General features: G+C 40.6%; 1 protein-coding gene across 4 annotated transcripts; it reads left to right on the top strand.

Annotated features, from left to right (window-relative positions):
• Positions 1-68: 68 nt before the first annotated feature.
• LOC120958652 (zinc finger protein 260-like) lies at positions 69-12648 on the top strand. Of its 4 annotated transcripts, none has more exons than XM_040381597.2 (5): positions 69-3166; positions 6288-7949; positions 9769-10152; positions 10218-10496; positions 10564-12648. In XM_040381597.2, exons 2-5 carry the CDS (start codon positions 7269-7271, stop codon positions 10888-10890), a joined length of 1671 nt encoding a protein of 556 aa, XP_040237531.1. In that variant the 5' UTR covers positions 69-3166; positions 6288-7268; the 3' UTR covers positions 10891-12648. The 4 variants fall into 4 exon arrangements, with proteins under 4 accessions (XP_040237531.1, XP_040237532.1, XP_040237533.1 ...); XM_040381598.2 differs by having other exon boundaries at positions 69-280; XM_040381599.2 differs by lacking the exon at positions 69-3166 and adding an exon at positions 3184-6150.
• The last annotated feature ends 630 nt before the right edge of the window (positions 12649-13278 follow it).

Raw genomic sequence — 13278 nt, forward strand, 5'->3', positions numbered from 1 at the left:
ACTTTACAGTGTACGATACGGAACCAAATCATAAACTGGCAGCCCGGCCGCGCTTGCGCAAAACGTAAACAAAACAAGCTTGACGGTGTTCGTAGATGTCAAACAGCGGAAAGTACAATACAGTAGAAATTTAGCAAAAGTAAAATCCTATTGTGCTGTATCAAAACGGTCTCCTGTTTTCGGCTCTCTATTTAGTGATTAATGCAGTAATATGTACATTTGAAGCAAAGTCGAGGTTTTCAGCTAAGTAAAAAAGTGACAAACGCCCAAAAACGCAATCGTAAGTAAAACTTATCTTGTGTGTTCATGCGAGCAAGAAGACCCCGATTTGGTATGTTGTGCATGCAATTTTGTACAGTGATTCGACACTGCAAAAGAAAGAAACTCTCGTTTTATCGCCCGATCCCCGATGACGAACGCAGCTGCATGGTACGTACGCATGAGTTAGTTTTGTTACATTTTCACAGCCAATGCATTACAGTCTATTGTAATCAGTAGCAGAAAAAGATCCCACACAAATGCTGTCCCGAAAGGACAGACACTGGAACCCTCGATCCCACATTTATTCCAAGAGAAATATGGAAAACTTATATATACGTGGCCGAAATCGTGTGATTCTCAGTCTCTCGAATGGCTTTCCACACTGATTGTAATGTAGCGAGTGCAGTTTGAACAGGAGCGAATCCTAAAATAGAACATTGCGTAAGCAACAGAAAACGAAAACTGAGATGTGCCGTGACTGAGATGCTGCGTGAATGCATTGCTGTACGTCGAACCACAACTGAGGTATGGGACAGTTTTAGCAAATGAAACTACTCTTTCTACAGGCGCTAAAACTCTGTCATAGAAAACCTTGAAACTCTTATCACTATCAATGTTGTAGGACTTTTTTTCACCTCAACCATTATCTCCGCTCTCTACCTATCGCGCATGTTTCTCACCACCATAGGGGTGGTGCTTTCTTATCAGTCTAAAGAAATGTCGTGAACTAATGTCTAAGAAAAAGACTTCAATGCCCGGTATTGCCCTATGTTTCGTGAGGGCAAACGAGCCTCGATTCGGTGGCCAAGGGCTAGGTGGCCATTTTATAATCGGGCTTTAAAATAAAAAATAACTTGGACACTCGATGTCATATTGATGCCACGCTTAATTGAAGAGCGCAGCCAAGTGCAAACTCTCGCCTTCTCGTCGAATCTGGAGAGCAAACCCATTGGCAGGTCCTGGGAACTGACATCGGGCTGAACGTGTTATTTGTTTGATGTGAATCTGCTGCAATGAGATTACAATTTTGCATATTTTGAATTATTTTTTAAATATGATCCAAAAGGGATTTTTTTTTTGCATTTGAAAATAGATGGAACAATTTGTAAAATTTAGCCAACCAGGTATCACTGAACCCCTCCGTATCCGTGCTGCTTGTGTAGAGAGAAAATTCAACTACAGCCGTATTCAATTAAGGCCTGATGTAAAGTAATTGTGGAAACAATACTTTAAACTAATGTATGATGCGTTGAACCTATGGTGAAAAGAAGGCAGTGTTTTTAAAGTTAGTAAAACAGGCGAACTAAATAGAGTTGAATTATTCGTTTCAAATCGTACTTTAAAAATGAGATAATTAGTGAAATGTGTTGCTGTACTATTAACTTACAAAACAATCATTGAAAGAATAGATAACATTACTGCTGAAGTTCGTTGCCTAAACAGCACTAGAGACTTGGTTTAGGTAATCGGCACTTGACAGCTATTTCCTACATTTGTCACTACTAGAAAATAGTAAGCGAATCGTTAAAGAGTCTCTAGTTCTCTAGTAAATTTAAAGATACGCTCTACATTGTCGAATGACAGTCTTCGACAATTAGTGAACGTTACAAAAACCTCACAAAATGACACGATTCAACATACTTTCTACTGCAGTAAAGTTTCTTAAAGCGCCTCCGTATCGAAAGTTGAGAAAAGCATTGTGTGTATTTTGTGCTGTTGGAATAAATTGATGTCACCACCAAGAGACGTTGCAGTCCGCGATGAGGCACGGAACAAACAGAAAGGAACCGTTTTATTAATTTATCTATCGCTTCCACTTAATTAAACATAACACAGTTCGCCCAACGCTGTTGCACGTTTACACGCATACAAATGTGAAGCAGGCGAATCAAACAGGGTGGTTTATGTTTCCTGATGTATTCATACAGTGCCAGTGTTGGTGCGATCGCTCCTGCTTATCAATGTAAGCAAGAAGCTCTTGGAAATGCACGTTTTGGGTATGATAGTATGGTGGTGCCCGAGTTGTACCGGCAACTCAAATTCAACCAGCCAAATACAGCACAAGTAATCAGAGGGTTGCCGCAGACCCGCCCCGGACTCATCAGAAGTTCTTCTACGGGGTGGAATGAGGTGTGTCGTTGCACCACCACAATGCTGAAGGTCGCACATGTGTTATCTTCTCCGACAGCATGGAAGAAAAGTGGCGAATGGCTTATCTTGGCCCAAGGGAATGAGTTTCTAAACGAATGAGAATCGAACTGTTGCTGGTACGATTGCCCAAAAAGTGTGCGATCGTTTATACTGTACAACAATATTAGGTTAGTATGAGTCACTTGCGTACTTGCGGAACGCGTATGCGAGCGATAGAATGCGCTGTACCCAAGGAAATTATAACAGCGCACACATATTCTTACACAATATCGTAGGACAGTTACCCAGAGAACTAGCTGGCAGGGAAGTTCCTTACAGCTCGTAAAGATGAGCACTGTGAGTTCAATGTGTGGTCTTAGACGAATCCGTGTCGCTTCAAAAGACGCGGGATGCTTATTTTTACCATTCTGAGCACTTTGGTGAGAATGTACTCTTGCCCCATTTGACGCTATATGTTGCCTTTTCTCCAGTCCGAGATTCTCTCTCTAACTTAACGCGAAGCGAAGAGTGCTCGATGTGTGTGATAGGACTATGCTGGTTTCAACCAACTCATTCGTTTGCGCTCAGTTAGGTCGATCGGTTGGACTTTCAGTGTACGCAGGCATGCGGTTCGATCAGTAAAGCATGATCATGCGGTGGACTTTTTGCAGAATATTAGCCGACTGCTTTGAATCCAGTACAACCCATAAATGAAAATAGTGTTTGGATACTTTTTCCCTACTAAATGTTTCATTATCCCAATGATGCAGCAAAGGTAAGTAATAGTTAGTAGTGACTACTGCTTAGTTGATTAGTGCGCTTGTGTATGTGCATGAATGTGTGTGTTTGTGTGTGTATGTGTGTTGTATGTGGATATCCCATATTCTACTATATATGTGTTTAAAATTAGTCTAAAGTCTGATAAGTCGTATTGCATCACTGCATTCAATTGAGTCAATAAGATGTTCAGTGCGCTGCATAAATTTTATGAATGCATTATTTTGAAGAAAATAACCATTTGGGAAATACTTTTTGCTCATAGTGATACATGCGATCGTGACGGTAGAGAAATTTAAGCCCATTGCACATAAGACTTGGTAAAATAAAATGTCTCGTTTTGATAAGAGTTTATTTACTCAATACCAACACAAGCAGCGTATCGCCAAGTGTTTGTTTTTAGATCTTGCTCGAGACGATGCGATAGCGCGTGGACGAAAGACTTCAACGAGGTTTACAGCCAGCAACATTAGGTACAGTATCGTACTGGTTTGAACAAAACGACTGTCCTCGTTTCTTTTCCAAATCTCTTCGAAATGAATCTGGAAGTATTATCTCCAGTATTAACTCTCACTGGTTTGAATATAGCGCAATATTGTTCAAACAACATTTTCTACAAAAACGAACAAAGAATCGGTGAACAAAATCGTTTCACACAACGACTACACTTATAACGAGTAATATTAATATATTGACCTTCTTGGCGTATAGAGCAGAAGTAACGAAAAGAAGCAAACGCCGAACGGTTGGTGGCGGCCCGGTTTTGTTTTTAATCATTCAAGCATTGCATATGGATATGTTTGTGCTCTCGGCTGGGGCGGGAATGTATCAAGCATCGAACCGCGCCTTCCACATCGTATGCATGCTTTCCAGAGCTACAATATTGCGCGTGTCATTTTTATTTTTCTTCTTTCAATCGTTAAATCAGTACGCTTCAAACCCAAGAATATCTTTGCCAGACGCGGCAACAGTGTTCGTTCCATCGTTGGCTACTGAATAGATGCGTTTCCTGAACGGGCGGGCATGGTCGCTTCTTCTCTCTGTAGGAGGTTTGCGAGAGGCAACACAAACTATATTGGCCTCCCCTGAAGCTTCGGTTTTCACTACCACCATAAACTGCGTTTTCAGCTCGAACTGAACAAACGGGTGGAGTTCGAAATGATGGTTTCCTTTTTGCTGACCTCAGTCAGACGCCAGCGTATGCCACACCAGATCTTTAGCGCTACGACCGAAGCGGGATGTTGGCACTCGAACGCAAAAGAACAGTCGCGTAAGATCTCTTCCAGAACACACGCAATAACATTTTGGGAGAGAAACGAATCAGATCGTTTTGTTTTTCATCGCGAGTGTATACGTCTTAGGTTGATGTTTTGTTCATATTGCTCCCACTACATGTTTCCTACTCGCTCGTGCCTCACTGCAGTAGCAGATAAATCCAAAAGATCTTGCATTTGTTATCGTCCATTGAAGGCAAAGATTTCAACGATGTCCACCAGAGAAACCCTACCTCCATGGCGGATCGCTGCGCAAACACATCGAAAGGGAAAGATGAGATGATCTAGCTACCGGAAATAAAGCATAGCCGAGGGGTTAGGACTGCATTCTGAAACAGAAACACCAAATGTGCGACACAGATGTGGGTTCGCGTAGCAAACGATGTGAAATGGAAGAGAATAAATGTTTGCCAGCAGCCGAAAGCCGGGCGCGTATGGCATAGCGATATAGAGACGAAAGAATGGTCCTCATGGATGAAAGGGAAACAAGATAGAGAGTAGGATAGATTGCAAGAAAGGATGTCGTCACGCGTTGGCACGTGTGTTGCGTTTATTGTGTTGGTGTATTTTGACTGCACAATTGTGTAGAGCAGGGGTCTCCACACTTTTCAGCTCGCGGACCGTATTGCTTCAAAAATAACTACGTTAAGGGACATTTGACGCTACCTTCAACTAATGGGTCAACGTTTAAATCTAGTTTTTATAACAAAATACTAACGAGACTTTTACCGCTTCGTATTACTACAGCTTGGTTTTTGTGTAAGAAAAGTAAAAAAAATACAATTTTATTCAAAAAAGTCAAAATAATATGATATTTATTTTAAACTTTCACAAGTTCGTCGTGGGCCGCAGTTTAGGCTCTCAAGGGCCGTAGTTTGGAGACGCCTGGTGCGTAGAGCATTATATGTATCTGATCTGATCTGATGTATAGATCGATTCACTAATGATCGACGAATATGACAATGATCAACATGATCAATCGTTTGTATCCTTCTATTTGAATACTATTTTCTACTAGTGAACATAACACACATTCAAAGAGAAGCGTGTTACGCATCGTAAACATTGGAAATTTTAAATTTAGGGTTGTTTGCTTGAGCTAATGCATAGGCCACAGTATGGGGTTCCAGCTTGAAATCGTGTTGAGGTTATTCCTTGCGCTAAGGGAATGTTTTCATATTTTAATTCAAGGGGTCGTTTTATATATGTGTGTCTGTGTGTGTGTGCGTAAAATGTATTTAAATGTGTTAATGTAATCGTAAGCATGTCGTCTAGATTATGTGACGAATGGGTCAATGCAGTTGAAATCTCCGCCAATTTCTTAGTTCATGAATAGAACACGAACCCGATAATTCATTTTTCTCTATGTGGTTCAAACCATGTACAGTTTGTGTACAATGAACGAACCATTGGATCTGCTTTTTCGGTGACTTCTTTACGTCTCCGCCATGGAACCGATCATGTTGAACGTGACATTTTATGGATGAGGGTGTTTTCCTTTATGTTAATAGCTGGTATGGTATAGAATTTGTTTATTCAGCTTATCTGAACAATCTTTTATAGTTTACATCACTGTATTCGATTGCTGTGAACGGGCTCGAAATGATCAGATCGATGCTAGTGTAGAAATAAAATAAAATAAAAGAAGGTTGCCTGTTGCTGCCAAACGATGTGGTGTTTAGCCTGATAATCCTTACGGCTACAAAAGGTAACTGTATGCAAAAGAGTATTAGTTATAGTTGTTGCTTGTTGTTGGTATGCGAGACAATATGCTTAGCTCAATGCTTTTCGTTCATTATGCACTCGTTTCAGTCTACTAACAATAATTTCTATTCATTTTCACAGCTCTCACGAAGCATTGACAATGTAAGTGTGGTCATTGCGCATGGTAATAGCCTATATTGAGCAGTCTTTAAAGGAAGGAAGAAAGAAAGGAATATTACGCGGCAACGGATGGTAATACAGGTCACCAAATGGGTCAAAACGGTTAAAGGCCAATCGTTGCGATCTGATCGAGACGAAACGTGTAGAAAACAAACGAACCGGCAGTCGTTGAAATGTGATGCATGCATAATATCTAGCTAACCTCGTTCATCGACACCGAGAACAGCGCCGGAAACAACAATTGGTGTGACTTAGTCATCGAGAAGCGCATTTGGAAGCAAAGCAAAGCAGCGCCAAAAGAACATAACAACCAATGTTTAGTCAAATGGTTGTAACCGCGTAGAATGTAGAACAAGTCCGTTAAATATTAGAAATGGCATCGTACCTAGCACACGGTGTGCCTTTGTATGTATAAACCATTGTATTTCTTAACGCCTTAAGCCTAGTGGTGTGTGCAAACTGGTGCCATAGCAAGCGCGCCCAAAAGACCATGTGTTAGTGTTATAGCGCCATATGTGATCTCTTCCTTTCTGATGGTGGTGGTGGTGGTGGTGGTATTCTATTAGGTGCATTTCTTAAACTAACGCTGCTGATGGTGAAGGTGATACGGCTCTTATCAGTAAGCTCGAAGCTCTTTCCACTAACACGCTAACGCGGTGGACACTCTTACTTGGTGGTGGTGAAATATATTTGTGTTACTAACGAAACTCAACAATTTCGAAAACGAACTACGTGTACGTGTATGCATCGATCGCCTATTAACACGATTCGATAAAACACAAACTTCTCTCCCCGGGAGAGCAGCTCGAACGAAGCGACATCGCGTCGTGTTTGTTTCTTGTGAGTTTGCGATAGTTAATAGCGACGTGAAGTATACCGATTACAAACCCGGCGTACGAAGGGTGCACACTGTTCAGCCAAGAGTGGTTATCGTGCGAAACGATGAAGAAATCAACGCGACAAACTCGAATGTCCCGATACGTGGGGAAGCATTCGCCCAAAATCGCATCTCCAGAAGAAAGCAACAATAATATCAACAACAGCAAGAACCCGATCGAAACCGTCCCGAAGGTAATCAGCGGTGATGAAGTGATGAGCGATCTCCCTTCGTACATTGTGGAAAAACCGATTGGATACGACGAATCATCCGCGGATGATGAGGAGGATGACAAGTCGATAGTGAAGAAACTAGTAAATGCGTCTGTTGATGCCGGCGAGGGACGAGACGGTGCAGAGTCCGGTAGTGGCACTGATGCGTCCGCATCATCGACCGGTGGGTCTTCGTCATCGAAACGTGGCCGAAAGCGTCGTGAACGGAAGCTGTATCAGTGCGAGGTGTGTCAAAAGGACTTCATGGGCACCAACGATTTGCGCAAACATTTGCGAATACATAACGACGAACGGCCGTACCCGTGTCCACACTGCAAGAACCGCTTCCGGCAGGCAGGGTGCCTGAAGAATCACATCGCCTCGCAACACGGCACGGACGAGCAGTATACTTGCGACCTGTGCGGCAAATCATTCCCGATCAAAGAGCGTTTACGGTTGCACATGCGTATCCACACCGGCGAAAAACCATACAGCTGCTCGCTATGCCCAAAAACTTTCGCACGTGGTGGTCAAGTAAGTAGAAAGTGATATTTCATAAACAATGAGTAGCAGAATGTAATATTATTATTTTTGCTAATAGTTAAGTACTGCATTGCGATGGCAGTACAAATCATGTATCTAGTAAGACAAAAAAAAAAGATCGTCGTATCGGGAAGTGCGAACTAGCAGAAGGTGTTGCACGTGTATAATCATTTAAATTATCTAAACATTCGCTTCTGCCTGCTCTGTCGGGCAAGGTTTTAGGTCGATTAAAGCATCCATAGAAGAACGCATACAGTCGACAAATTCGAACTCGCTGTAATGCCCACCCAACAATAACGGGCCCTCGAATCCTGCAGTCTCAGAACATCGTACTAGCTTTTTGCTGTCCATACTGCAGAAGAAAATCGTTCACCTGCGTTTGATGGGTATATTTTTTCACGATCGAAGATGAAAGCAAAACGAATATTACTTGTGCGATTGTGCTGTTGTGCTGTTATTTTCCAGCGGAGGCACCACGGTAGTCGTTTACTTACGGTGGAGTGAAAAGTCAACAAAATAAACGAAGCCAATGCACAATTATTGGGGGCAGATTATTCGAAAGATCTAACAGAATTTCGATGCGCACAAAGTATGTCACAATTTAGTTCGCTATGTTTGCGATAAAAAGAGATTTTTCCGTTTACTTGGTGATTCTTTTTTACACTGCCAGCCCATGACTGCGTACACAACGATTGCTAGAGCAGGAATGGAAGTTGTATCTTTCTCAGGTTCCCTTACGCGTACGTTGGAGAACATAACGTTCGACGAAAGGACGTCGACAAACAAGAAACGAAGCAATATTTGTACATCTAATCAAATCGGCGTCTTTTTGATTACAACCAAGTTGTACTGGTTTAAAGCTTTGCTCTCTTCGATAGAACAAACGGAAACATTTGGAACAACATATTGCCAGTTTGCTTTTGTTGTTGTTTTTTTTTTAAATCGCTGAACACAGAACGATTTGCATGACAAATGTTTCAGCAAAAATAACCAAACACGAATTTATCAGAAGCACTCAAAAAGTATATATTAGTTCAAAAAGTATGTACAAATTGTCAAAATTTTAAATCAACTGGATAATTACAGAAATTAGGAATACTTGGCAATTACAACTTTTGGCATCAGCGTGATGCTCGCATTCTTAGCTCTTGTGACTTAATATAACTGGCTGATTAATGAGCAAATGGCGCGAATGATGGGAAAGGGATTGAAATGTTGTAGCATGATTGTAAAAACAGATTATCCCAGTTAAGCAAAAAGTGAATGGTAAAATTCATCGCACCCGAAAGATTGCTTGTCAAGGTTTAAATGAAAGCGACAAGTCCACGCAGAAAACGTTCCCCCTAAAAGCGAAAGAAGATGAAGGGGAAAGATAGGATAGATGGGATAGAGAGGAGAGTGTCAGAAACAGGAAAATAATTTCCAGGAATGTTCAGCGCATAATTCTGCAGCCGCTCCTGCGGTTGAAAGGTTAGCCGGCGATGGAATGATGTGCGTAGAGAGCAACTTGAAACAGCAATGTTCTGTACAGTGAGCTAGGTATACTAAGGTGTCTTCAAACTGCTGTTCCCTCAGGATAATTTGGCTAGCTTTCTAAATAGAAGTGGCAACAGGTATCGTGAATAGAATAAAAAGATTTTGACATAATATACCAGGGTAGCATAACACCTGCTACAATGCTCTCAGGCTCGGTAGTCAATTTTTCTGAGGGTATAACAAAACCATGTTTAGTTTTTCGTATGGGTAATTTTCTGTTTTGACTTTTTTCGTACTTTGTTTAACTATCCGTTTTTTGCATCTTTTGTTACAGTTGACCCAACATCTTGCTACACACAATGGTGTGAAGAAGCACAAATGTGACCAGTGCACGGCAGCTTTCTCCTGTGCGGCTAATCTGAAGATGCATCTTAAAAGCCACATGGATATTCGTGACTATACGTGCCATATCTGTGGCCGCGGATTCTATAGGCCAGATGCTTTGAAAAAACATCTGCTTTGCTATCATGCCAACCTGAAGGCATTTCACTGCAGCATTTGCAACAAAATGTTTAAGGGCCATTTACCACAGCACATGCGAACGCATCTAAAGGTTCGTCCTCACGGTTGTGCTGTATGCGGTTCGGTGTTCTCCCAACGATCGCAGTTGATCGTTCACCAGCGAATTCATAGCGGTGAACGTCCCTATCGTTGCCAGGTAAGAGCATACAACGGCGAACTTTTTCGTTGCACGTCTTAATCCTATCTTTTCGCGCATTGCAGGTTTGCTGGCAGGCGTTTGCACACTCAAGTGTGCTGAAGCTGCACATCCGTAAACACACAGGCGAAAAACCGTTTGAATGTCCGCTTTGTTCATCAAGCTTTTCGCAGCTACCACATTTAAAGAAGCATATGCTGTCTATACATCAGCAGGACAAATCGTACCTATGTCAAAAGTGCAAAGAATTTTTCAAAACCAAGATGGATTACCAATTACACGTTACGGCGTGTTACAAGGATCCGGCAGCTGTGAAGAATCTCGACAATATGATGGACCCAATGGTAAAAATCGCTGTGCATTCGTTTTAATGAAACACCAACTAATCGAACTTTTACTATCTCCATACAGTATCGACCGACCGAAAACAATGGCGTTGATCCACCAATGACTATTTCTAGAATGCGTTTTCTAGTGGCCATTTTGCTGAAGAAAATTTCTAATGAGGATCGACTGAAGGAGCTGGGCTTCGATAAGCGATTGATTGACAATGTTCTAATTGATTCCTTAAAATGTGCTGGCCGAAAGGTTTGCGATGACAAATCGTATGATCCTTTGGAACGATTGAAGCTAAACGTGCAGGAGCTTCTCGAATGGACAGTGCCGCCCAATTACATGGAAGAGTTTCGTGGTGCCAATCGTAGTACGGAGGAGTTGCTTGAGGAACTAACAAACTAAGATCGTCTCTTCGTTCATTGTTTTTTTTTCCGGAGAGAACTATATATTTTTTTGAATTATTCTATTTTCCATGCCCCATCTAGGCATCATTATGAAATTATTTAGAATTTTCCACAGCTAAATGGAAATTTACATTCTTTCTTTCTTCTAACCTATCACTGGTGGTGGGGGTTTTTTTTTTCATATAATTTGTTATTTTTTTCCTATCGTTGCCAATTATTAAAAAGAGCCGTATAGTTGTATTAATAATTTCTAAAGTGTGTGGAATTTGTAAAATGTTGAGTAACATACTAATATCTTTAACTCTTCGAACTTTCTACTAACACGAACAAAAGCAAACTATTTGTGGGACTTAGCAAAGCATAGTAGAACAAGAACGCACAAGCCAAAAACGTAAAAAAAAAACAAACAAACAAACCAATGAATGCGCACACTAACGGTGCATAAAAGCCATGCCAAAAATGTAATTTTGATGCCATGCAACTTCTTATGTTTAATTACGTTAATTGAATTATTATGTTTTGTTGAATTATGCATAAGTCGCTTAAAAACTACTTGCGAATGAAAAAAAAGCATTTGAAAAACATTGTAGAAAACTACACGGTTAGAGATTTTTCCGATGAATTTGCATATCTGCCTTAACACACACACACACACACAGCTAAGTTAGGCCGCCATTGTTATCCTAGTCTATTTTTTAATGACAATCCGTGAACGATTCCAATGAGAGTTTGAGTTTCGGTACGATTGGAAACCTATTCTTGTCAAATGAAACTCCAATGCTAATTGCACTCGAGTACAAAGTCAAGTAAGGGAAGTAGGAGATGTATCTTAAACTACGAACTATTATAGAGTTGTCATTGATTTTCTTTGGGATTTGTTTGTTTGTTTATAGACGTTATTTAACCATGTATGTATGGTTCCAAGAAAATGGAATATTTCAGCTGAAAACCAAAAATGAAAAGTAAAAAATATGAATGTAATGTGTCACGATTATTGTTTCCTGCGGGTAGCACTCAACAACAGCTATAGAAATAGAGCTCAGTACTGTTATCTTGTTCTCGTAGCTTTCCATAGTTGTCTGCAGGAAGAAAGACCGAGTACACACATTAGTCTGTACAAAAAGTGAATAGAAATCAAAATGTATGACCGTAGCCCAGTGTACCAAAAAAAGAAAAAGATCAATTTTTATACGATCTTCTTTTGTGTATGACCGTATAGTGACAGCTTCACGATGGGCAATTTAGTGGCCATTCATGCTCATGCTCAGTCTTGAGCGGTTTCATATTTAATTTGAAACGCAGTAGTTTAGTAAATTTTATATCTCATCGTTCAACTGGTGTCTATGTGCCGATCGTTGTCTCGTACGCCTAACCAATGTAAAACCAAACATGGTACCAAGAACTACCAACACAAAAGTTTACCATCTGCGTTTCGCTAACGAAAAGTGAAACGTTTTATCTATAGGTAAAACATACAGTGTATAGTGACTTCTAGTTAAATGTAGTAGTATTTTGTGTGGAATACAAAAATAAAAACACACGTGCAGAACATCTTAGAATTAATGTGAGTAACTCAAATTTTTCGGTGGACGTTTATTATAACCAATGATATACACTCTGCTGCTTCAATATAGCAGTGAAATCTTACGTTAACTATATCTTAGCTCTGAGACAAAGTGTATTAATTGTATGAAAAGTAATATACTATGTGAATTGTGATGTGACCATAATAAAAAATATGCGTTTTTGAATTTAATCCGAAATTTAGTTTAGAAAGACTACATTTCTATGAACCTTACAATAACAATCATGATTTACTATTCTACCTTAGGCTCTTCAACAGTCAACATCTCTTCTCTATCTCTATATACTTAACATCTCGTGTCAAAGTGTTTGTTGCCAGCACCCTCCGAAACGGCTGGATCATTTTCAACGAAACTTTGCATTTACTTTTTGGTGGCATGAGAATCGGTTTAAGACTAACAACATATTCAGATGTTTCACTTAACTTAATTTAATTGGGGGCGGTCCCGTGGTACACTCGCCAACTCGAACGACTCAATAACATGCCCGTCATGGGTTCAAGCCCAGAATGGACCACCCCCTCGTAGCAAGGATTGACTTATCCGGCTGGTAATGAATTAAGTCTCGAAAGCCTGTACAGGCCGGCATGTTCGCGTAGGACGTTACGCCAAATATAAGAACAAGAATTTAATTGCCATTTTCTAACTCCCATACCTAGAGCAAGAATGTTGCTGTTGTTGTATTCAGCACTTTGACACTCGGTGTAAGGTGCCTAGCGGTTTACACTCGATGTAAAGTGCCAAGCGGTTTATGATGCTGTCTCAAATCCTATCCTAATTAACAAAGCAGAGATATGGCATAT

This window comes from Anopheles coluzzii, chromosome 3, assembly GCF_943734685.1.
Source record: "Anopheles coluzzii chromosome 3, AcolN3, whole genome shotgun sequence".
NCBI lineage: Eukaryota > Metazoa > Arthropoda > Insecta > Diptera > Culicidae > Anopheles > Anopheles coluzzii.

Excerpts from the sequence above, each read along its gene's own strand:
- LOC120958652 (XM_040381597.2), top strand. The coding sequence starts at position 7,269 with ATGAAGAAATCAACGCGACAAACTCGAATGTCCCGATACGTGGGGAAG. Across the intron at positions 7,950-9,768 it reads CTTTCGCACGTGGTGGTCAA|TTGACCCAACATCTTGCTAC; the intron begins GTAAGTAGAAAG and ends CTTTTGTTACAG. Across the intron at positions 10,153-10,217 it reads AACGTCCCTATCGTTGCCAG|GTTTGCTGGCAGGCGTTTGC; the intron begins GTAAGAGCATAC and ends CGCGCATTGCAG.